Source organism: Leopardus geoffroyi, chromosome D2 (assembly GCF_018350155.1).
Source record: "Leopardus geoffroyi isolate Oge1 chromosome D2, O.geoffroyi_Oge1_pat1.0, whole genome shotgun sequence".
In the NCBI taxonomy this organism is placed as follows: Eukaryota; Metazoa; Chordata; class Mammalia; order Carnivora; family Felidae; genus Leopardus; species Leopardus geoffroyi.
Genome location: NC_059334.1, coordinates 6,264,009 through 6,286,049, shown reverse-complemented (window position 1 = coordinate 6,286,049; position 22,041 = coordinate 6,264,009). Strand labels below are relative to the sequence as shown.

At 45.6% G+C, this 22,041-nt stretch overlaps 1 protein-coding gene across 2 annotated transcripts in view; it reads left to right on the top strand.

Annotated features, from left to right (window-relative positions):
* The window catches only part of PRKG1 (protein kinase cGMP-dependent 1), a 1,258,994-nt gene that overhangs the window by 82,375 nt on the left and 1,154,578 nt on the right, over window positions 1–22,041 (top strand). Inside the window, exon 1 of one of the 2 annotated variants that reach the window (XM_045439409.1) lies at window positions 11,915–12,532. The exons of the other annotated variant lie outside the window; for it this stretch is intronic. Within the exon in view, the coding sequence (XP_045295365.1) occupies window positions 12,222–12,532 (311 nt within the window). The 5' untranslated portion in view covers window positions 11,915–12,221. Of the gene's footprint in view, window positions 1–11,914; window positions 12,533–22,041 lie in introns of those variants that run through there. 2 annotated transcript variants of the gene reach the window in all.

Here is a 22,041-nt window from a genome sequence, read left to right as displayed (position 1 = left end):
TTCTTACACTCACATAGTTATTGACACTTAGGTTTTATTGGAGATTCAGAAATTTCAGGAGGTTGCAAATCAGATTCTTAGGTCTCCATTCAGACTCAAGCAGCATTATATAGTTGCATCGTAAGGCTTCACGTGTAAAGACTTGTGGTTTGTGTGTGTACAAAGCTTTGAGTCTTCATCTCCAAATCTGACTCTGTCCATGCAAGGGGAGGTCTCCTATTATTTTTTTCATAGGTGAAGGTTGAGCTTAGGTTTTTGTAATCTTGTCGAAAGTTACCTTTATTTCAAAACCTATATTCAAGTACAGTAAGCTTGGAGAACTTAGGAAGCCTTTTTGCAGACTTTGTGAAATTATAGGAAACATCTACTTCTCATTCCGTGTGTGTGTGTGTGTGTGTGTGTGTGTGTGCATGTGCACAAAGTATCTACTTCTATCTTTTGGTTTAGTGGAACAGCTGTTTAACATTGAGATTCATGCTAACACCCAAAGGTTAGCACATCAGGGTGCAGTGGACTGTGTTGGTAAAGTTCTGATTTCATTTGAAGGGCCAATTTATTTTGATATTCTGATATTCTATAGGAAGAGCAAAAGAAAGTACAAAAGAGAGGAGAAGGAGAGAAGTATACCTACTTTACGAATTACATTATTGGATTAGAAGTATTTTTGGAGATTAATTTGGTTTTTGAACTTTGTTTCAAGCTGAACTTCCAAAGCTATTATAGATGACGTGAGCAGGGTTGGGTTATCAGCCCTGGCGAAACTTACAAGCACCTTAATTCGAAGCATCTGTTTTCAAAATAATATCAGGTGGCATTAATAGTTTTTGAAAAGAAGCATTAAGGGGGACTCTTAAAAACAGGTCAACTCCAAATGCAGCAGTCAGCTTTTTTGAAGGAGTAGCTAGAGCTAGGGAAGAAACAAAAGAAAGAAATTGCAAAATGGATGGTGTTATAGATGCTGCCAGTGTTATATCAAAGAGCATTGAACCTTGAAGACAATGTATTATAAACCTAAAAGTAAGAAAGACTCTGGGATTCTGGTGATTTAGAAGTACATTGAGACAGTAGATTGTCTGGGTGCAATTTTTTTTTCAATTTATTTTGACTAACAGCAGCAACAACAACAAAAACCCCCCAAACGCTCCTTTCTTCCACCCTCCCCACCCTCCACCTGTGAAAGCCACCAGTCTGCTCTCTTCAGGTTTGTAAGTGTAATGTGAGAATGTGGCTGGATATCAAATATTTTTTCCCAGAAATATTCAAGGTGACAGGTAGCAAGCGGTTATCATGGGACTTAAGCAGGGACTTTGAACATGTTCACGGAGTGATGTCTGTGTTCTTTCTTCTGCATAAAAAACCCCACAGTTTTCAACTAAGCCTCTGATATGTTTGACTTATTGCATATAGAAGGGACACGCAGAATTATGGAGAGCTAAAACATCAGTTGTCAGAAAAATCACCGTGTCCTAGTTTTTGTGTCACTTTTTGCTGTCATGTGACAGACAAATTCATTACCTGTATTCACTTCTAAGCTGTGTTTACCATGTTGATGTTGGTTTTCATTTAATATACATATATATATATATATACACACACACACACACTCACACACATACACGCACATATATACAGTTGAATACACACACACACACACACACACATACACACATACACAGTTGACCCTTGAACAACGTGGGGGTTAGGCGCACTGACCCAGGTGTGGTTGAAAATGCACGTGTAATTTTTGACTCCCCCAAAACTTAACTACTAATAGTCTGCTGTTGACTGGAGGCCTTGCCAATGACATAAACAACGATAAACAATGATCAACATATATTTTGCTTGTTATGTGTATTGTATACTGTATTCTTACAATAAAGTGAGCCAGAGAAAAGAAAATGTTATTAAGGGAATTGTAAGGGAGAGAAAATACATTCATAATTCTATACTCTATCAAAAAAAAAAATCCACGTGTAAGTGGACCCACCCATTTCAAACCTGTATTGTTTATTCAAGGGTTAACTGTACACACACACACACACACACACACACACTTACACACACATGTTCCAGGCTAATTTTGGTCACAATATTTTAGTTTCAAAGGTTTTGTGTAAGGGGATTGTTTTCACTTTTGAAGCACCTGTCAAGGGCAACAGATACCACAAATAGTTCCTGGAAGAACGTAGGAACTGGGTGCTCTTTCAAAAGCAGACAAACATGTGACTTGCAGACTTCCTGCCAGAGACCTGCGATTCAGGACAGCTGCTCACAGGGGCGGTTGTACTGAGGTTCCCGAGGCTTATGACACGTGCGCTCCCAAATGACACCCCAAGTGAGGGCTGCCGACTCTGAAGGCCATCTCCATCTGTATCGCATCCCTGGATATTCATTTTGGTTTGATGGTTTAATCTTTTGGTGGGGAAAAGGCAGAAAGGGACGAATTTTCTGTTTATCGGTGGTGGTGTGTGATACTGAATATTTCTTGAATTCATTCATTTGGTCTATGCAACTAACAAATATACAGGGAGGGCTTGTTTTAGGTTTTGGTGGATGAAATAGAATTCCTAGTTTTCTTGGAGTTTACCGCCTAATGATAAGATAGCTCTGTAGCAAATATTTTCAAATATCCTTGAAGATAATATATAATTATACATCGTAAGTTCTGTTATAAGGGAAAATATCATGGGGATGATCTGGAAGGATTATCAGAGGAAGTGATATTTGGGGAGAGAAGTGAGGAATGAGTTCAATGAGTTAATGGCTCAAAAGATAGAAATGGTGATTGGGAAGTGATGGGGTGGAGATTTTAGGGTTGTGAAATGGGTTAGGTGAAGGATCTCAAAGGCAGAAAGAGAATCACCAGTGGAAAAGCTCTGAGATGTTACAATGAAATTGCTTGGTGCCTGGAGATTTGTAAGAACTCAAAGGTCAGTATAACACTTAGGTAATTAATTATTAATCAATTGCTCTCCTGATTTCAGCCCCATTGTAATTTTTCCTTGACCATTTTCCCAGCGGGAGCAAAATCCAATGACCTGCCTCCTTTGAAAGACAGGAAACGTGACTGTGGGTCAAATGGCAACAATGTTAGTTAGTCCTTCCTGTAAGCACCAGACTGGGCATGTGTTCAGGTCTTCTGTCCTGTCATTGACTGTGGTCATAGACTGGGTGAATCGTGACTTTAAAGGGAAGGTACTGTGGTCTGTAGTCTCGTTGGTGGATCAGGAATTATCGCTGTGTATGTAAATACCCATAAGGGATTTCACAAATGGGGGAGCTGTTTATTAAAAGTATTTTTAGGGGCGCCTGGGTGGCGCAGTCGGTTAAGCGTCCGACTTCAGCCAGGTCACGATCTCGCGGTTCGTGAGTTCGAGCCCCGCGTCGGGTTCTGGGCTGATGGCTCAGAGCCTGGAGCCTGTTTCCGATTCTGTGTCTCCCTCTCTCTCTGCCCCTCCCCCGTTCATGCTCTGTCTCTCTCTGTCCCAAAAATAAATAAACGTTGAAAAAAAAAATTAAAAAAAAAAAATAAAATAAAAAAAAAAAGTATTTTTAATAAGTTGCCTAATTTACCTTTAAACATTCACTATCGTAAATACTTAGGTTCCACACTTAAAACATTAGATGAAAGAAAGCCTAGTTGTTTAAATCAACTGTATACATTCACTCTACTTATTTTGGAGATTCATAATACATGTCGGAAATTTAGAAGTTCTTTGGAATAACTATGCAGAAAGAATTCTGTTTCAATGAACTTTGCTCAGTGTCTCCCAAGCATTTTTGACCCTGAACACTTCCCCCTCCCCCTTTTCAAGGAACTAGTGTTCTTTAGTTCACCCTTGGAGGAAACACTGCGTGTTAGTATATACTCGTTTGGTGAGAGCTCTCGGATTACTGGATTGCTAGAAAGGCTGTTCGCTGACCACTGAGTTTAGCTGTTGTAGCAGCTGTTACCATATGCTTCTTCTTGGTTATTTGTGTTTTCTTCATTAATGCTTCTGATTTCTCACAATCGGATATTCCCTGGTTGCAGAATATGAAAGTCATGTACTGTGTTAAAAATTCGCTTTGTAGAGAGATTGGTGATTAAAAGAACGTGTCCTGAGAATATTAAAATACAAAATTCTTTTCAGGAAAATACCAATGTAATAAGATTTTAAATGCTGTATGTTTCAATGAGTTTTGAAGTATGTCTTTACTGTCTTTTGTGAACATTCTTCAAGTACTCCACTGGGAAATATTAAATGAACAAAATCATCTCTTGGCACATTCTGAAGTTATTATTACCTTAAAAATGTCTCAAATGGTCTAAGACCGATTACGTGATTTCAGGGAACCAATCCAGTATCACCACCTGAATTTTGAGAGTTTTAGGTAAGGTTTACGGTGTTACCTTTTCATTTGTACGAATTGGAGACAATTGTTCTCTTTCCTGGTGATGACGTCTTTCGTATCACAAGGGATTTTAAAACCTTGCAGTGGGAGGAAGGCTGAACTGCTCTCGTCCGAGAAATGAAAAAAGTTAATCTAGGTGCTTTACCGTGTTTCCGCAAGTAGATCTCTGTCAAATAAGGTGGAATGCAAAAGATTTGGGGTGCGTCCATCTTTCCTTTGACATAAATGAGGATTGGTTAGGAGGGTGCGGTTGATATGTCACACCTATGTCGCATGCGAGACTTTGAGGCTGTGCAAGCACACACACACACACACACACACGCATGTGCACGCATCGTCATGTCCCATAGATCCCCATCCATGTAACAGCGATTCCTTACGGTTCGAGTGTAAGGAGACGCATGATAGAACTAGTTGGACGTCCTAAAGACCCTTTAATATATTTTGTTCTCTGCAGCAAATTAAATGTTCTGAATTGGCTTTAATAGCTATTGCCTAGGAAGAGAGACGAGGTAGGATTTTCAGGTGCACCGAATCAGGCTTCTGTGTGCACTGATAATAAAACGCGGGTGAAAGAAAAATATCACTGGAAGAACACGATGCTGGCAAGGGGAATGCTTGGGTTCCAAACTTGCTTCCGCCTTGAGTGGGTCGTTTGAGTCCCTCGGCCTTTGCATTTCCTTAAATTTAAAATTAGGATGTTGAATTACATAATCTCAGTGGGACATTTCAGCTACAATTCTGTTATATTCATTATCGGTAAAAAAAAAAAAAAAAGGCCGCTTTGGCTTTTTTTTTTTTTTTTTTTTTTTTTGTGGCTGCAGGTGGGGAAGGGTGGTAAGCCATATGGTCTTTGAGTTCTCTGTGTTTTGGGAGTGCTGGTGATGGAGGCAAAAATTAAGTAAACAGAGTGCACGTGGAAATGCTCTTGGGTTAGGTAAGCTTCAGCTTTGTGACTAGAGAGAGAGAGGGGTACTTGCTGTGTACGGATAGAGGGTCTGACCCGTGGAAAAGAAGCAATTTTCACTAAGATATCTGTGCTCCTAAGAGCAGCAGTTGCTTTTAGCAATCTGCAAATAAGTATTTTGAAGACTTCCCTGTCATTTTTTCCACTTGAAATTGGTATTTGACGTCGATGCTTTTCCAAGAAAGATAGATGGGTAGAATTTTGGCTGTGCTGCATGTTATGGAAAACTTGGATGGATTTTCCATGATAACTCCCCAAATTAACTTTGAGATTTGCGTAAAAACATTCTTACGTAATGCGGTGACTCGAGACAGATCCTGAATATTCTGCCTGATAACCAAAAATCAGTACAAGTCTCTATTCGACATTTATTTCCATGGGGCATTCTTATCTACCAGATCATGTTGTGCCTGCACTTTGAAAAATGATTTGTAAAAAATACAGTCTGGACCAGGGAGAAATCATTGAATCTTTAAAAGACGTACATGGGGCAAGGCGACTCATAATCTTCTAGTTGGTTACAAATGCCTAGTGACAATATGTGTCTCCCGGGCCCCAGCTTGCCTCTCTCTCTATCCTTGGTCCAAGGGTATGCCTTCTCAAACCTCAAGTGCCATGTCTCGACCCTCGCATGACATCCACTTGTTTTATCAGACTACCACAGCATTAGCCTATCATTAAGGATGGATTTCTGGATCTCCATCTCATGGTGATGGCATAAAAGTCAAAACATCAAGAGTTTCCTGCATTTGAAGTTAGGTGATATTTACTTGGCCATCAAGTTCAAGAGGATAAAGATGAGATGATCAGAAGACTTCCTAGTGAGTCTTTTTTTTTTCCACCTACAACTTCCCTCTCCTTCGGATCCCTGATTCTCACGATGCAGATGCCTTTGTTCCTATAGGCTAATCCCTTCATTCAACGCCCCGATAAAAACCAATTCACTCCAACTTCGATCTTCTTGTCTTTCTTCCATCTTCACTGCTTTCTCAGTTTACCGATTGTAGTAAGTTCACTAGCAGAATGTAGTGCTCGTCGTATGCTTTCAACTTTGATTACAAAACATGTAGGTTGAAAACGGCCCAGTGATAGTAGCTGTTAAATGAGATTTAAAGTAAGAGTAACAAGCAAAATTCACGGACTTCGGAGCTGTTCTTCTATAAGCCACATGGTATCGCATATGCTCTCAAATGCAGACGTAGTTTCCCAAATATTTGTTACTATTCTGTGGAAAGTACTGATGCGTTAACTTATGAAATGATGTGCATTAAAAATGTTTTTTTAACATTTATTTATTTTTGAGACACAAAAAGAGCCAGAGCGCGAGCAGGGGAGGGGCAGAGAGAGAAGGAGACACAGAATCCAAAGCAGGCTCCAGGCTCTGAGCTGTCAGCACAGAGCCCGACGTGGGGCTTGAACTCACGACCCGCGAGATCATGACCTGAGCCAAGGTCGGACGCTTAACCAACTGAGCCACCCAGGCGCCCCACAAAATGATGTGCATTTATAGGCCAGAAGAATCATTGAAATAGGACTGAGAAACGAAATCTATTAGGCAGGCAGGAGAGAAATTATCATGTTGCATACCCACTGTTACGTACATTCACTGGGCTTAAAATGTAGCAGAATAATAGTTGGTGAACAAAGCATTTTAAAGTCCACGTTCCATTTAAAAATTCTCCATTCATGGAAAAAATCTGGAAAGCCAAATTCCTTCCTTCTTAAACACATTTTATTTCTTCCATGATTTGGAAATGTTATTTGGAAACAGGCAGCTTCTTAAAGAGTAGAGAGAAGCGTTCTTTTCGCAGACAGGGCATGTGTTCTCATGAATACTGCTTCAGGCTCCATAATAACATACCATCATTTTAAGCCGTGGAGTAGAAGAATTCATTTCAACTGATATTAGGCATGACACTAATTCGGTATTAAACTCTAAGCACATTAGCAATTATGGTACAATGCACTATTACTTTCCAAATCTCTGCAGTAAGTTTTTCATCATTAATGGTTTCTGTGTTTTTTTCTTTTCCATGTGGGATATATCATGCACGGAAGTAAAACTTCAAAAAGCCAGACCATTAGAATGTTTACTTATCTCCATTTGAATGTGGATTCCTGATGGCTGAGTCTATCCACCAAATATAATCATAAGAATAACCTAATTCTGTAGGAGTTAATCAAATAGCAGGTATTTTAATTATTGTGACTTATCCATAGAAAGCCAGAATGTCTGAAGTCCAGATTTTTATAAAAACAGTAAGCCGAAAAGAGAGCCTAGAATCTTTGTCTAATTCATCAAACTGCAATTAAAATTCTATCGTCTGACTTCTCTCTTGTGTAGTCCAAAGGCAGTTCCTGTGGTATATTATTATGCATTGAAATAGGATGATTGTGTTCTTAAAATATATTCACACAAACAAATGGGTGAGTGGGTTTACAATGTGCCTAAAATAATAGGTATTATCATTACAGATCGTCCTGGGGTTTACTTTTCTATCTGTAAATTTGAAGGCAAAATTTGAAAATATTTATAAAATCGGGTGGCTCAGCAATCCCGAATTTAATAGAGTGACCAACTGTCCTGGTTTGCCCAGGATCGGGGGGTGCCCAGGACTTCAGCTCTAAAACCGGGACAGTCACAAAGAGTTTCAGTATTAAAACAAGGACAATCCTAGCCCAGTGGGTGCAAGTTGGCCACCTTAAGCCAGGATGAAATGCTGCTGGAGTGAAGACAATTTTGGGAAAAAGACCTTTCAAGAATTCTTTCTCCTGCTCTTTCAGGATTTCCCCACGTTTTCCTCTTTCCACCTACCCAACCCCAAAGTCAGGCTAGTTAATAGTAAACATACTCTTATCTCTGTGGATCGAGACTCAGGACATTGGCAACATCTGGAAGCCCTGCAGAAGACAGTGAAGGTCAGGGAGTCAGGGAATGAGCTCCCTATCACATGGTGTGGATTCGAATCTAGGCTTTGCTGTTCATTAGGCAGATGATTCCGTGCTGCCATTTTTCCCCCAAATACAAGTGGAAATAATAATAAAGGCCACCTGGTGGGGTTACATAAACAGTGCCTGTCGTGCATTAAGAGTTCAAGGAAGTTAGTTATTGTAATTGTGACCTTGATTAAGGTTCGCAATTTAGAGCATGCCAGTATATCTACCAGTAATGGCAACTCTCATATCTAGATTCTTAGGGGTACTTGTTCCTTGTAGCGGTTTTCCGTAAGGGGTGGTTTCCATCACTTAAAAAGCTCAGGTGTGTTTTGTTGTTTTTGTGAGTTTTCCCTACTCAAGATACATACAGGAAATGGCAGAAGAAAATGTCATACTTAGGACTCTTCCGGGAAATGTAGCATCAGTGGAATGGACACCCAGATGACAAAGTTATCCCAGTCCTTTTGAGGCTAATTATGGCTTTAGTGAAGGGTGATAAATTCTACAGACTTTCTTCTTTTCATAGCCAATATTATGATGAAGCTGTGTCACTGAATGCCTCATTAAATGGTTCTGAGATTCCATTAAGGAAGGCCTGATAAAATTTATTCTCAATCATGAGGGGTGGGTGCAAAATTGAGGAGCATCGATATGCCACAGGTTGGGCTAGTTACTGGTAGTTCACTTTTCTGAGGGCTGTGACAGAGAGAGACTAGCTACAATCCAGTTGTGAGTTGACTATGGTTGTGACTTGTGAGCTGACTACGGAATTTGAGAGTATGAACTCACTTCCTTCAAAATTTCACGGATCTCTGTTTTAGCATCTACCATGGAGGCTTCCTCCCATGAGACAGGCAGTGGGAGAGCTCAGGAGACCCGACTCCACTCCACTCCACTCCACTCTACTCCACTCCACTCCACTCCATCTCAGACTTGTGTAGTCACTGCCTGGGAAGCAGAAAGTAGACTTGTGCCTGATCTCGGATTCTATGGTTTAGTTTACCATGAGACACGTCGTCAGTTTGTCTGTTGAAATGTAAGTACAGGACCTTGATTTTTCTCATAGAATTTATATCCAGCATTTACCAATACAGTAGCAAATATGTTTAAGGGGGGGGGGGGGGGGAGAGAGAGAGAGAGAGAGAGAGAGAGAGAGACTGAGATCACTCAAAAGATTGAGATGCAAAGCCAGATCCCTTCAGATCTAAACAACCAGTCAAAAGCATCATTGAAAAACGTACTTAAAATATTTATTTTGACTTCAAGAATGGAAAAGTGAAGAATTCTGGATGTTGCATGTACAATTATAAAGTCAGGGGGAAATTCAATTATTTTGGTAATATAGGCTAATATAACCAAATATATTCTTATACCTTGAATACTTTTTCAAAGTGTAGGTCGACTGTAATAATCATGTGTTTTGGCTGTTTACTTTCTTTGCATGGATTATAGCAGGCTCCTGATTCTCAGGATGGGATTCCTCATGGGATGTACATTTTGTATCACAACGAAATGTAGGATGGATATATCCTGTACTTGCGTGTAGATATGAAAGCTTAAATAGTGAAAATTATTTACATGACTTAGTGGAAAAAATTTCACTTGTATCCAAAATACCTGTTTTGTTTTTTTCTTTTTTGGGTTTTTTTTTTTTTTTTTTTTTTTTTTGGTTGAAGGGCTATTTTTTTAAATTTCCTTTGTGGGTGTTGACAGGCTTTCTTAAAAATGAAGAAGAATCTTCTCTACTTTGTGCCGCCCAAAGACATTTAAGTTACACCATTTAAGCCTCAAATGAACCTTAAAACATAACCCTGCTTAGTGGTTGTCTAATGATCCCCCCTGTACCATTGCTTCGGATATATTTTTAGATATAATCGCTTGGCCTCAGGGCCCCAATGTAGATCTATAGGAAAAAGGCAGTTAATGCTAAACATTTTCTCATGGGATTAAAGAATTTGCATAGGTTAAATAAAAATAAGAATTTGGCCTTTTGCCTGGGACAAGGAAATTGTAACATGCGCTCTCTTTTAGAATATCGTCCTATACAAAGTCACAGTACCTCTACTCGATTTAGTTTTAATTAAAACAACAATTAGAACTATTTCACTGCTGTCAGTATTTGTAAATTACTTATGTTCTGTTCACTAGGAATGAAAATGTTTCGGGAATTATCCATCTTGTGTGTCACATTCCGAAGTAAATGCATTTCCCTGTTGGAAAGCAGAACATTTAAGTGTCTTCTATCACCTAATGCTAAGAGCATTAGATCATGATCTTAGCGAAGCATGTTTAGGATATATATCCTTTGTCGTGTATACCTCTGATGACAAACAAATACACGTTGAATCAAAAAGTTTGTTCATGTGCCATTGGCTAGTGTTTTTTTTTTTTTTTTTTTTCCTCTTTGCTTAGAAAAAGTTGTGTATTCAAAAGTAAGAGCGAAAATTTTTTTGAGACCGATATATTCACTCTTGGCTACGTTTAGATTGCAGTGAATAGTTCTGGATTGCAATTCGATTTTAATGTATTTTCTATCAGCTTTGTTTGACTGCGAGGGAATGGCCCAATAGAGCATTGGTTTGTGACACTGAGCGCCCAAGAAGAGTAATCAGGACTGCTATAAAAGATGCTCTGAAGTTGGGTGAGTCGATGAAGATTTAGATAAATATTAGGAATTTAGGTAAGCGGTGAGTAAATATTGGTAGATTCTAAACGTGTTCAGGTCATGGGCGCGTTCCCCTCCCACAGAGAGAGCTCACTAAATTGTCATTTCAGGAACTACTGAGTGGGCAGAGCTGAGTGGACGGGGAGAGGTGGGGCGGTGTGGCTTTCGGTTCTGCAGCCCATCTGGGCCCCCCTCTTGTCATGATCCCTCCCCACAGTTTGCGTCTTGCCATTCAAGTGTAAGGATACAGTTCTAACAGCTTGGTCGCCAGAGATGGAATCTTTTTGAAGATCTTAGTTCCATTTCCCGATGGACTTTTTGGAGCTCGGCGATGATGCTTCCCGCCGCCCCCTTCCCCGGCCCCCCACCCCGAAATAGCAAATGGCAGAAGCCAGGCCCTCCGTAAAGTCTTCCGCAGACACTAGCTCGGGCTGGGGTGGGGCGGGGAGAGCCGAGCGGCCTTCCAGGGCCCAGACCTGACCGGGAGAGTTCACGAGTGTGAGTCCGGAGGGGGCGGGCAGGGGGGGGGTGGCAATCGGCAGGGGCCCGAGAGAGCCGCCCCCGCCGGGCGCCACGCACCAGAAGCCCCGCCCCCCTCGCCCCTTCCCCAAAGGCACCTGCGCGCCGCCGGGGCGCCCTCCCGCCGCCGCTCCTCTCCTCCGGGAGGCAAGTTTGTGGTCCAGCGCCAGCCACCTGTGCGAGGCGCTCCCCGCGGGCAGGGTGGCGTGAGTGAGGCCACCGCGCGGCCACGCAGCTCGCGAGCCTCCGGCGGGGAGGCCGGCGGCCAGGAACCTCCGGACCCCGGGGCGCTCCGGCGGCCGAGCCCGCCCTGCCCGGGGACGCGGCCGGGAGCGCAGCCCCGCGGCCCCGAGGCCGGGGCGCCCGGTGGCGGGGGCGGGGGGCGGGTGTCCTCCCCCGCGTGCCCCCACCCCGAAGTGGCGCGCCCGCCCGCTGCGCCCCGCCTCCGGCCCTGCGCCCGCCGCGGCTCCCGGCTCAGTCCCGGCGCGGACCCGCCGCCTCGCGGCCCCCGCGCTCAGCCTCCCCGGCGCCCCGACAAGTGGGGATCCGCACGGAAAGTCGGCGGCGGAGCGGCGGACTGGGCATGCTCAGAAGCCAGGGCTGGCTGGCTCTGGGCTCGAGTAGGAAGCGTCTGCACTCGGGAGGCGGCGGCGACTTTGGGGAAAGTTGACCGGAGCGGGGAGCGAGCCCCCGGGCGCGCGGCAGCGGCAGGAAGGCGGCCCGGCGGCCCGGCGGAGCATGGGCACCCTGCGGGATTTGCAGTACGCGCTCCAGGAGAAGATCGAGGAGCTGAGGCAGCGGGATGCGCTCATCGACGAGCTGGAGCTGGAGTTGGACCAGAAGGACGAACTGATCCAGAAGCTGCAGAACGAGCTGGACAAGTACCGCTCGGTGATCCGGCCGGCCACCCAGCAGGCGCAGAAGCAGAGCGCCGGCACGCTGCAGGGCGAGCCGCGCACCAAGCGCCAGGCGATCTCCGCCGAGCCCACCGCCTTCGACCTGCAGGACCTCAGCCACGTGACCCTGCCCTTCTACCCCAAGAGCCCACAGTAAGCAGGGGAGCCGCGGGTCTCGGTCTTGGGTGTGGGCCCCCGCCCCGCGCGTGCCATGTCTGTGCTCGGGCTCCGAGGCGTTGCAGCCGTTGTGGCGGGCGCTCCGCGCGCGCCCTGCACGCTCCTCCGAGCCGCGCTCGCTGCGCCCCCGCCGCCTTGCTGTCTTTGTCAGATGTCGGGCTATTTTTGCAAGATAGACACGCACGTTCGTGTATGCCACCCGGGGTGCATAGTTGGAACGCGCCCCCAGGTGTGTGTGTGTGTGTGTGTGTGTGTGTGTGTGTGTGTGTGCGTGAGTGTGAGCGAGCGAGCGAGCGTGAGAAGACGAATGAAAAGCCCCGTCTCCCAAACACCCGGGCGAACCTGAACCTGCCCGGCCGGAAAATCCTAAATGCAGGCTCATCGGACTCGAAATGAAATGCGTCTGTTGTCACCCTTACTTTCTCTGCTCCGGCGGCTCTCCCGGATTTCTCTACCTGCTGGCGACAATCGCCCGCACCCCTCCAACCTGATGTGCTGTCATCGCCAAAGTGTCAAAAATAAGCAAATGCGCATATAAAAGGGAAGATTTTTGTTTGTTTGGGTTTCATCTCCTGAATTGGATGGCATTGACAGCCCGCAAATGGAAGCCTAGTCTGTTGATTTAAAAAAATTTTTTTTTCTTCATAACACGCGAGGGAGATCGTTGCTTGTTTTCCTTAAGGAATTTGCATGATGTTGCCTGTGAGGTGCCTCGGTCTGCTGGGAGGGCTGCGTGTGTCCAGGGTCCAGTGTGAGAACTACACTTACCTTTATCGACACTGGGAACACAGTGTTTGCCTTACTCCTGGCTTCTGATGCAACCGCTCTGGTAGGGCTCTTGCGTTGGGAGAACTGTGTTCTGATGTCAGTGGGCTTCATAACTTGGGTAGGAAAATTGAACACAACTTGTTATACACCTTAGGGAGAGCATGGTGGCAGGACCGTGAGATTAACACGCAGGGAGGGAGAATACCCAAACGGATGGTGTTTTTAGTGGATAGATAATGCCGTAATAGGTAAAATGAAAGATTTTGCTACTGTATTTCTAACTACATCACACTGGCTGTTTGACACGTGTTACATAATAATGCAAGCTTTCTTGGAACCCTTCGCTTCACAAACACAAGGAATTAATATAAGGAGAAGGGGTAAACGCGGGATTGTCTCCCTTTGTATTTATCGGGTTTAGGGGAGCCATCGGGCATGTACTGATGATACTTCTGAAAACTTAAGAGTTGTACCATCATCTGTTGGTTCCCATAGAGGTTTTGCTGTACCTCCCGCAGGTTTAGCTTCAGAGAGAGTTTGCATTCTCGGAGAGTGTGGGGAAGAAACGATGAGGGTAAACACTGTTGAGATTCTGACCTCACCAAGTGGCCCTGATCAGTAGACTTAGATCTGCCTCGGAAACCTGAGCGATTCACATCTACTTCAACTTCTTCCAGTAAATTGATTTGCAGTCCTGACATGCTCGCCTGTTTTAGCTAACGAGGTACACGGCCATCTCTCCTGGGCCAAGTTTTGCATAATGAAAAAATAACTCAAAGACAGCTCTCTGCATTTTTAAGCATTGCCTAGGCTCTCATTTTAGGATCTGCAGGACTTTGGAGTAACACGGAGAAAACTCCATTTTTGTAAAAAGACCATTTTAATGGGTTTTATAATGGAGCATGATCAAGCCAGCTGATAACTCCAGTGAAACATTCGATCAGAGAAGATCTGGAGGAATCCAGGCAGTGGGGGATGAGCTGTAGAATGTGGCAAGTTGTAGAAGCCTCTCAGTGTTTCACATGTAGAACAGCCAGATTTTTTTATTTTTTATTTTTTTGCAAATCCCTGGTGGAAAATGAAATTAGTGTGGTGGCAAATAAGTCACCCCATTCTGTTACAACAAACGTTGTATCTATCGGGCAGCGCTGTGCGTTCTGGTATTTATTTAATAACTTGTGCTTTGAAGAAATCAGCTGTTACGGTATCACCATGATGGTTTTGGTGATTTCTGAGGGATTCTATTGAAGAACACGATGGAATGTCTTCCAAGCTTAAATAATTTTGGAAAAACATCTGTTCTTTTTTCACACTTACATAAAGAAAACTAGAATAAAATTGGCTGAAGTGGCATAGTGTACCTTTCTTGAAAGAGAAGTTATATTGTATGCAAAATGATTATACCTTTGCCATCTGGATGAGGGTGCAAGACAGCTCCACAAAGGATCAGGAAAACTTGGCAACCCCACGAAGACTTGCGTGAATTTCCATTTCTCTGCCGCTGAATAATTTGATCATGCAGACTTACTGGCAACAAGTGTTTGTGTTTCACTTCCGGTGCAACTTAAATGTCGTTACCTTTCTTCAACTCACACACAGAGGATTGTGAGTTCGAGTTGAAAGGAAACCATCTCAGTAGCCTAAAATGGATTTCGGATTCACGTTCATGGGAGCGTTCTGTTCTCTTTTCATCAGATGTAGGTAACTGCCCAGCTCTGAGGATTATAATTTTTTAAAAAAGCCTTCCCTTTTCCTTTTTGAGTGATTTTCGATCACGTAAAAAACAGTGTTAAAATAGCATGAAATGTAAATTATTAACTTAATTCCTTTTAACATTTTCGGTTTGGAATTTTCCCTGAAAGCTGGGAATTGGAGGGAAGGCTGGGTCAGAGCCAGGGAGCTCCTGCTGAACGTGTGTGTGTGTGTGTGTGTGTGTGTGTGTGTGTGTGTGTGTGTGTGTGTGTGTGTGTTGGGGGCACGGGGGTGTTCTCATTTCTCTCTTTCACACCAGTGTAGAAATAGCCCTTAAGCCCTCTGTGTGTTACCAACGTGAAGCAAAGAACCGTTGCAGAAGTTGGCACTATGTTCCACAGCTACGAGAACGTAAAACTCTGAGGCTATACGTTTTGAAATAAATCGAGCAAATAACGCCTTGAAGATGAAAAAAAAAAACCACACCGCATTTTATGAGATAAGATAGTCTGTTGGTTATATACATAGGATGGTTCTTTTGGACTTTTAAAGTAATTTTATTTCATGATCTTCCATTCCTGAAAACTGACTCTCTAATCGGCTGGGACATTGACTAGTATTTGGAGCCCGACCCTTTACCTACTGAAAATACCTTCAGATCCCTCCCATTCTGCTGTGTCAGTCTTCTGCGTTCTCTCAGTCGGGCTGCACAGACTTATGTTCCTGTAAAAACTTGTTAGTGTCTCTGGATTTTTGTTCAGCTGGTGCCTTTCACCCCAGAGGCAGCTGAATTTCAGAGAGTGATGATGTGTTTTATAACATTTCACTCTTGGGTTGTGAAATAGTTTGGAAGAACGGAGGACGAAAAGAAACATATTTTCTTATTTTTAGGGAGGCATTGCTTTTTTTTTTTTTTTAAGTTTTTAAATGTTTATTTTTGAGAGGCAGAGAGAGACAGAGAATGAGCAGGGGAGGGGCAGAGAGAGAGGGAGACACAGAATCCGAAGCAGGTTCTGGGCTCCGAGCTGTCAGCTCAGAGCCGGACGCGGGGCTCAGACTGACGAACTGTTAGATCCTGACCGGAGCTGAAGTTGGACACTTAACCAACTGAGCCACCCAGGTTCCCCAGGGAGACATTAATTTTTAATGAGCTCTTATATGATCTTTCCAACCTGGGCACTAGTACATCTCAAGAGAAATAGTATCTTCCGAAAGACTGTATGTAAAATTTTGTAGGAAAGTGGAGACAATTCTAGAATTTTGGTATAATGTTAGATGGGATAATATTAAAACGTAGATTTATTCAAAGGTAGCAATCAAATGCCAATGTGTCCTGCTGCTCAGTTCGGTATTTTTTTTTTTTTTAATGTTTTTATTTATTTCTGAAGAAGAGAGAGAGCATGAGTGAGGGAGGAGCAGAGAGAGGGAGACAAAGAATCCGAAGCAGGCTCCAGGCTCTGACCTGTCAGCACAGAGCCCCACACGGGGCTTGAACTCATGAACTGTGAGATCATGACCTGAGCCGAAGTCGGACGCTTAACTGACTGAGCCACCCAGGTGTCCCCAGTTTGGTACTTTTATGGGCCGTCTGCTATGTGCAGCTTACCTTGGGCGTTAGGGGTGAGAGAGATGTAGGCCCACATCCAGTAGGTATTCTAGAAAGTACAGAGCACATTAAACCACAGAGGAAGTACCTAAACAGGTGGCAAAGGAGAATTGCGATCATTTCATTTCATGGTATGGGAAAGTCGTGGAGGCGAGGTGTTTAAAGTGGGTATTTGAAGGGCCGCCCGACTTAGGCGAGTGGTCAGGGGATGAGAGGGGCACGGTGGGAATGGAAAGGACCATCCGGCGGACAAGACACATGGGGCCGTGACAGCGACAAGGGGCGGAACCAGAATACCTTAGTGGGAACTGCGGAAAGGCAAGCCTAGGCCCCACAGAAGGAGAACTTGAGTTTCTGTTTTGTAAAGTAGGCGAGAGGGCGTTTCTGCTTGTTTTCAGAATGTTCTGGCAGCGACGTGCACGCATGCGCCCTCCGCCCCGCAAGGACCGAGTGGTCCCCGCCAGTAAGGTTCTGAGTCCCCGAAAGCCTCCTGGGCTCCATGCCTCCTGGACCCCCGTTGTCCTGACGATAGCTGTGACTGTCCCAGAGAGGTGGGACTTGGAGGGAGCAGAGCAGCGGCTGGTTCAGACCCACAAAGAGACGGAACCCAGTCCAAGAGAAACCAGCTTCCCCTCTCCTGTCACTTCAGACCGTTCCCATGGACGGTCATCTCAAGTCGTGCCCCGGACTCCGCAGCGCAGATCCCTTCCGTATGGCGGTGGACGGGGGCCCGCGGTGACAACCCGGCCTGAAGTTGGTTTCAGAAACTCACCTTTCTGGTTTTCGTGGAGGGGCTGAACTCCAACTTCAGGCAGGTCTGCTGGACCGTCCGGCTGCAGGTGGGTCGTGAATTCGACGTGACGGGCCGTGCAGTCGCAGCGAAGCGGTGGGAAGCTTTTGCAAACGGGTGAGACCAGGTTCCTAAACCCCTGTGAGGCTGTTTTGAAACACAGTCAAGTTGCGTGCCCCTAAGCTGGGGATTCTAACGAAGGAACGGACAGGCCCTGTCTGAGAACAGAAACGGCCGGCCTCCTTGCTCCTCTGAGCCCCGTTTCCGCCCTCCTGCTACTTAGCCTTTCCCTGAAGAGCTGGACACACAACGTGTCTGTTGCTGTTGGGACACATTTTCCCCGGGCACAGGGACACATTTTCCCCGGCCTGCTTAGCAGTGGAGGGGGCTCCGTGGTCTCCTAGCAATCGGATCTGAACACCAGGCTGCTCCCCTTCCTGCCGTCCCTGCCATAGGTACCGCTGCCCATCTGGGGCGCCGGGCCTGTTGCCGGCACTCAGACCCTCCGACTGGAACCTTCCACGCTCAGAGAGCGCAAGGCAGTGTGACAGACAAGCACGCGGCCAACGCAGCCTCTACCGGTACGCGTCGCACCTTTATGCAGTCACCTCGGTGGCGTTTTGAATCCCGGTCTGAATTGTTGGGCCACCGCCGTTCGCCCCCCCTTCCCCAACAGGCCCCCGTCCTTCGTCCCACCCGGCCTTCTGACACCGGTTCTCCTCCCCTGTCGCCATCTTCCAGCATGGCCGCGCTCCTCGGCTTCTCCTTCAAGTTCATTTTCTGGCGAGTTCGATACGTGCAGCCCGTTTGAACTCTCCGACTAGGATTGTCTGTAAGAGTGGAGGAAGTTCTCCCTCCCAGAACTGACATGCCAGCGTAAACAATGGCGCAAAATCGGCGGCCACGCAAAACAGACTTTTGGCAAAAGTTGGGACTAATTGTATCCTCTCCAAAGGGTCTTGTCTCTGAATGGATTTTATAATCAGGGCTATTAATGAGAAAAAAACGAGGAGAGCACAGTGGGAAGAAGAGGTGTGAGTGGAGTGGGGGGGGGCGGTAAGGAAGGTGGTGGACAAAATGGGAATTTGGGGAAATGCTCAAGGGCCAGGCAAGATCCAGATGGAAAGGAAAGGGCGGAACCCGAGGAGCATCATTAAAGGAGCACCATATTTGCACATGCTGGCAAGGAGTGATGGGTTTTGTGGGCGATGGCCGGTGACTGGAACAGCGTTTACCAAGAAGACGGCGCTTTGTGGGGGAAGACCGCCATGGGGACGAGGCGCCTGGACGGTAGCACATCGAAGGCTTCCTTGCCTTCTCTGTGAGCGGGAGCCATCCTGGGGTTTGGGTGGAAAACCATTAAGATGTTTCCCTTTAGACCACTGCTTATTTTGAGTGCCTTGTGTTGTCTCTCGGAAGCATCCCTTAGTCTGATAGCAAGGAGCACTTGAAGCTCGCAGCAGAGAGGAGAGGATGAGCAGAGCGAGTTGGTGAACCAACTTTATTTCTGAAATAAGAGGTCCGCACGGCACTGCCTGCCTTCGTCGTGACGGCTCACATTTACCCAGCACTTACTCTGTGTCCCTTTGTCTTCCATGGACTCTTTTATCCTCGAATGACCCTCTGAGGGAGACTCCAAAGTATCCCCATTTCACAGCCCCGAGGTACAGGACACCGAAGCTCAGAGAAGTGACTTGCCCAAGGTCACACACTTTGTTAAAGGTGGACCTTGAATTCAAACTCCAGAGCCGACTTCCCTAGCCGTGAGGCTTTTCTGCTTCCCTAAGGGATGTGGGGTTTAGGCGCTTGTGCCCAAACCCCACTGAATAGCATCTAGGCTGTTCTCAGGGGGAGTAGCTGTTCACCAGTAATTACATAGGAGGCAGAAATACTTGAGAAGAAATGGAAAAAATAAGAGGCCACTGGTTCCCAAGCTGCATATTAGAATCATCTGGGGAACTCTATAAAAAAATCCAGTGCCTAGGTTCTACCCCCAGCCAATTAAAGGAATAATGCGTGGGACCGGAAGCCCCCACCAGGAAAGATTTCCCCAGGCAGCTCCAACGTGAAGAACCAGGGTAAACTTCCCACTTGAAGAGTTGACCGTTTCTACTGGTAAAAACCTTGAAGCACTCAGGACTTACAAAAGCAGTGAAGAGTTTGGTTTTTTTTTTTTGGCAGGGGGAGGCAAATTATAGGTCTACGTTATTTAGTGTCGTAGGTTTATTCTCCCACGCAGGTAATCCTGACTTTACCTGGCTCGTTGGTTCCCGGCCTTAGCTGAGTGTTAGAATCACCTTGGGAACTTTAACAATATCTCTCCTGGGGTGCGGCCTCCAGAGATCCTGATTCAATTGCTCTGGGGTGGACAGGGGGACTAGGCATATTATTTTGGCTCCTGGGAGGACTCTGATCTGCAGCCCGTGTCGAGAGCCTTTTCTGTCGCCCGTTCAGGCTCGGTCGTTACAGGCTGCTTGAATCCCCGTTCTTTGCAAAAGCACTTTCCTTGGCCCATCGGAACCAACCGGATGCCCGCTGGCTGGGAGGCCGGGCATTGCCAGTGTGTGCACTTGCTGGTCTGACGGGGCCCTCTTGGGGTTACCTGCTGGGACCCGGGCGCACTAACCTGGCAGGAGCCGCATTCGAAAGGTAAGTGCGTTTCCTCTTTCCCGGCAACCCCGGGTCCTGGCCGCTGCTCAAATGCAACACACAGGAGGATCGGCCATCATCACAAGTGTGTTTTTCCACCCACTGAGGCCTGCTGCCTCGTTAACCAGTAACACTGTTTCCTTGGGTTCCAGATACTAGTATGAAGTGTTAAGTGCCTGAGGGGCAGATGCCCGATGAACCCACGGAGGAGTAGCACCGGGGCTGGTAGCCTCTCCTTCTGGTATGTGATGTCTCTGCAGCCAGCTACAGTGTTTTTTTTTTTCCTACAGATATTTTATCCTTTTAAGGCAAACAGCCTGTGCTCAGGCTGAGGAGTACTTTCCAAAGACGCTTCAGAGAAAGCAGAGAGAACACGTCAAGCTCTGAGTCCCCTTTCCAGACGGTTTGGTTTGAGTGGACAGATCTGGGCCCTGTCGCCGGCCGGCCTAGAGGTCTGAGGTGACACCTGAAATTCGAGAATCTTCTGCGTCCCTCGGGACACTCCAGGCGGGGAGGAGGGGGGGAATGGGAATTCTCACACCCCGTGGTCACGACCTCGCTACGGGCCCTATTCCTAGCTCTTTGTGTCTCTTTGAGCCTCCTGTCCCCTTCCATTGTTGGTAAAAACTCTCGAGATGTTCCTCATTGTCTCTGATAGGAACCTATTTATGTTTGCAATCTAATTATCTCAGGTGAGGGCCAGCCAACACAGCACTTTGTATAAGCGATGAAATAGCTAATATAATTGCAAGCAGTTTTTGGTAAAAATAATCCTAGAATGGCAGTCAGCAAGCTCTCTTGTCCCTCTCCCCCCTTTGTTCTCAAATATGAAAATATATTCAGCCGATGGATAGCATGTAAACACACAGTGGATGTCATGACATGAGGCTGTCCAGGGGTTTGGGGGCATTAATTACGTGGGGAAGTTGATCGTAAGGAAAGTACACACTTTCCTTATGAACCCAGCTTCCAGTCATGCTTTTGGTTATGGGGCCTAAATGCGAAGGCAGAGAAGGAATTAAGCAGCAATAAAGTTGCTTAAACTCGGTTTAGCAGTTTGAAGCGGAATGGTGGGCAGAGTTCGTGGTAGGACGCTGGGAAAAGACGTGTTAGTGTTCTTCTGTTCCAAGATCTGAAAGGATGGGTGTTAGCATAGAAAAAAAAAAAACAAACAAAACAAAACAGTGACGATTTAGTGTCAGTATATATCCATTGCGCCAGCATCAAAAATACAATAAAGGGGCGCCTGGGTGTCTCAGTCGGTTGAGCGTCCGACTTTGGCTCAGGTCATGATCTCGTGGTCCGTGGGTTCGAGCCCCACATCGGGCTCTGTGCTGACAGCTCAGAGCCTGGAGCCTGTTTCAGATTCTGTGTCTCCCTTTCTCTGACCCTCGCCCGTTCATGCTCTGTTTCTCTCTGTCTCAAAAATAAATAAATGTTAAAAAAAATACAATAAATTAGTAATAATTACCTTTGCTGCTCTAAAGATCATAAATGCTAATTAGGTTTCACGAAAACGGCTCTAAGACCTGTGCAAGTTCATTGACTTCTACGCACAGCGGTAGTGACTTTGACCCCGCCAAAGCATAAGTAAATACCTCAAGTTATTAATATGTGTCAAAAGTTGGTGTCTACTGATCAGCCTTAGTCTCTCACTGCTAGGTGATGCCTGCTCTTGAGGAATAAATAACACTCTGTTTCTTGGAACGTGAAATAATTACGGTATCAGCCAGTCAATTTAATTTGATTAATGGTATTCAAACGTCAGTGATGACAAATACACCTTAGTTAAGCAAAATAATTTTGCTGTTTTCTGACGCCGTGGCTTTATGGTAATATCACGCTTCCACCAGATCTGGGCCAAGGAATAACGAGATAACGTGCGGGGGAAAGCGTCTCCTTTCTGGGTATACTGTATATCATCTTAATGGTCCAACTCTATCAATAAATTATGGTTTTGTGCTTCCAAGTCTGGACTGA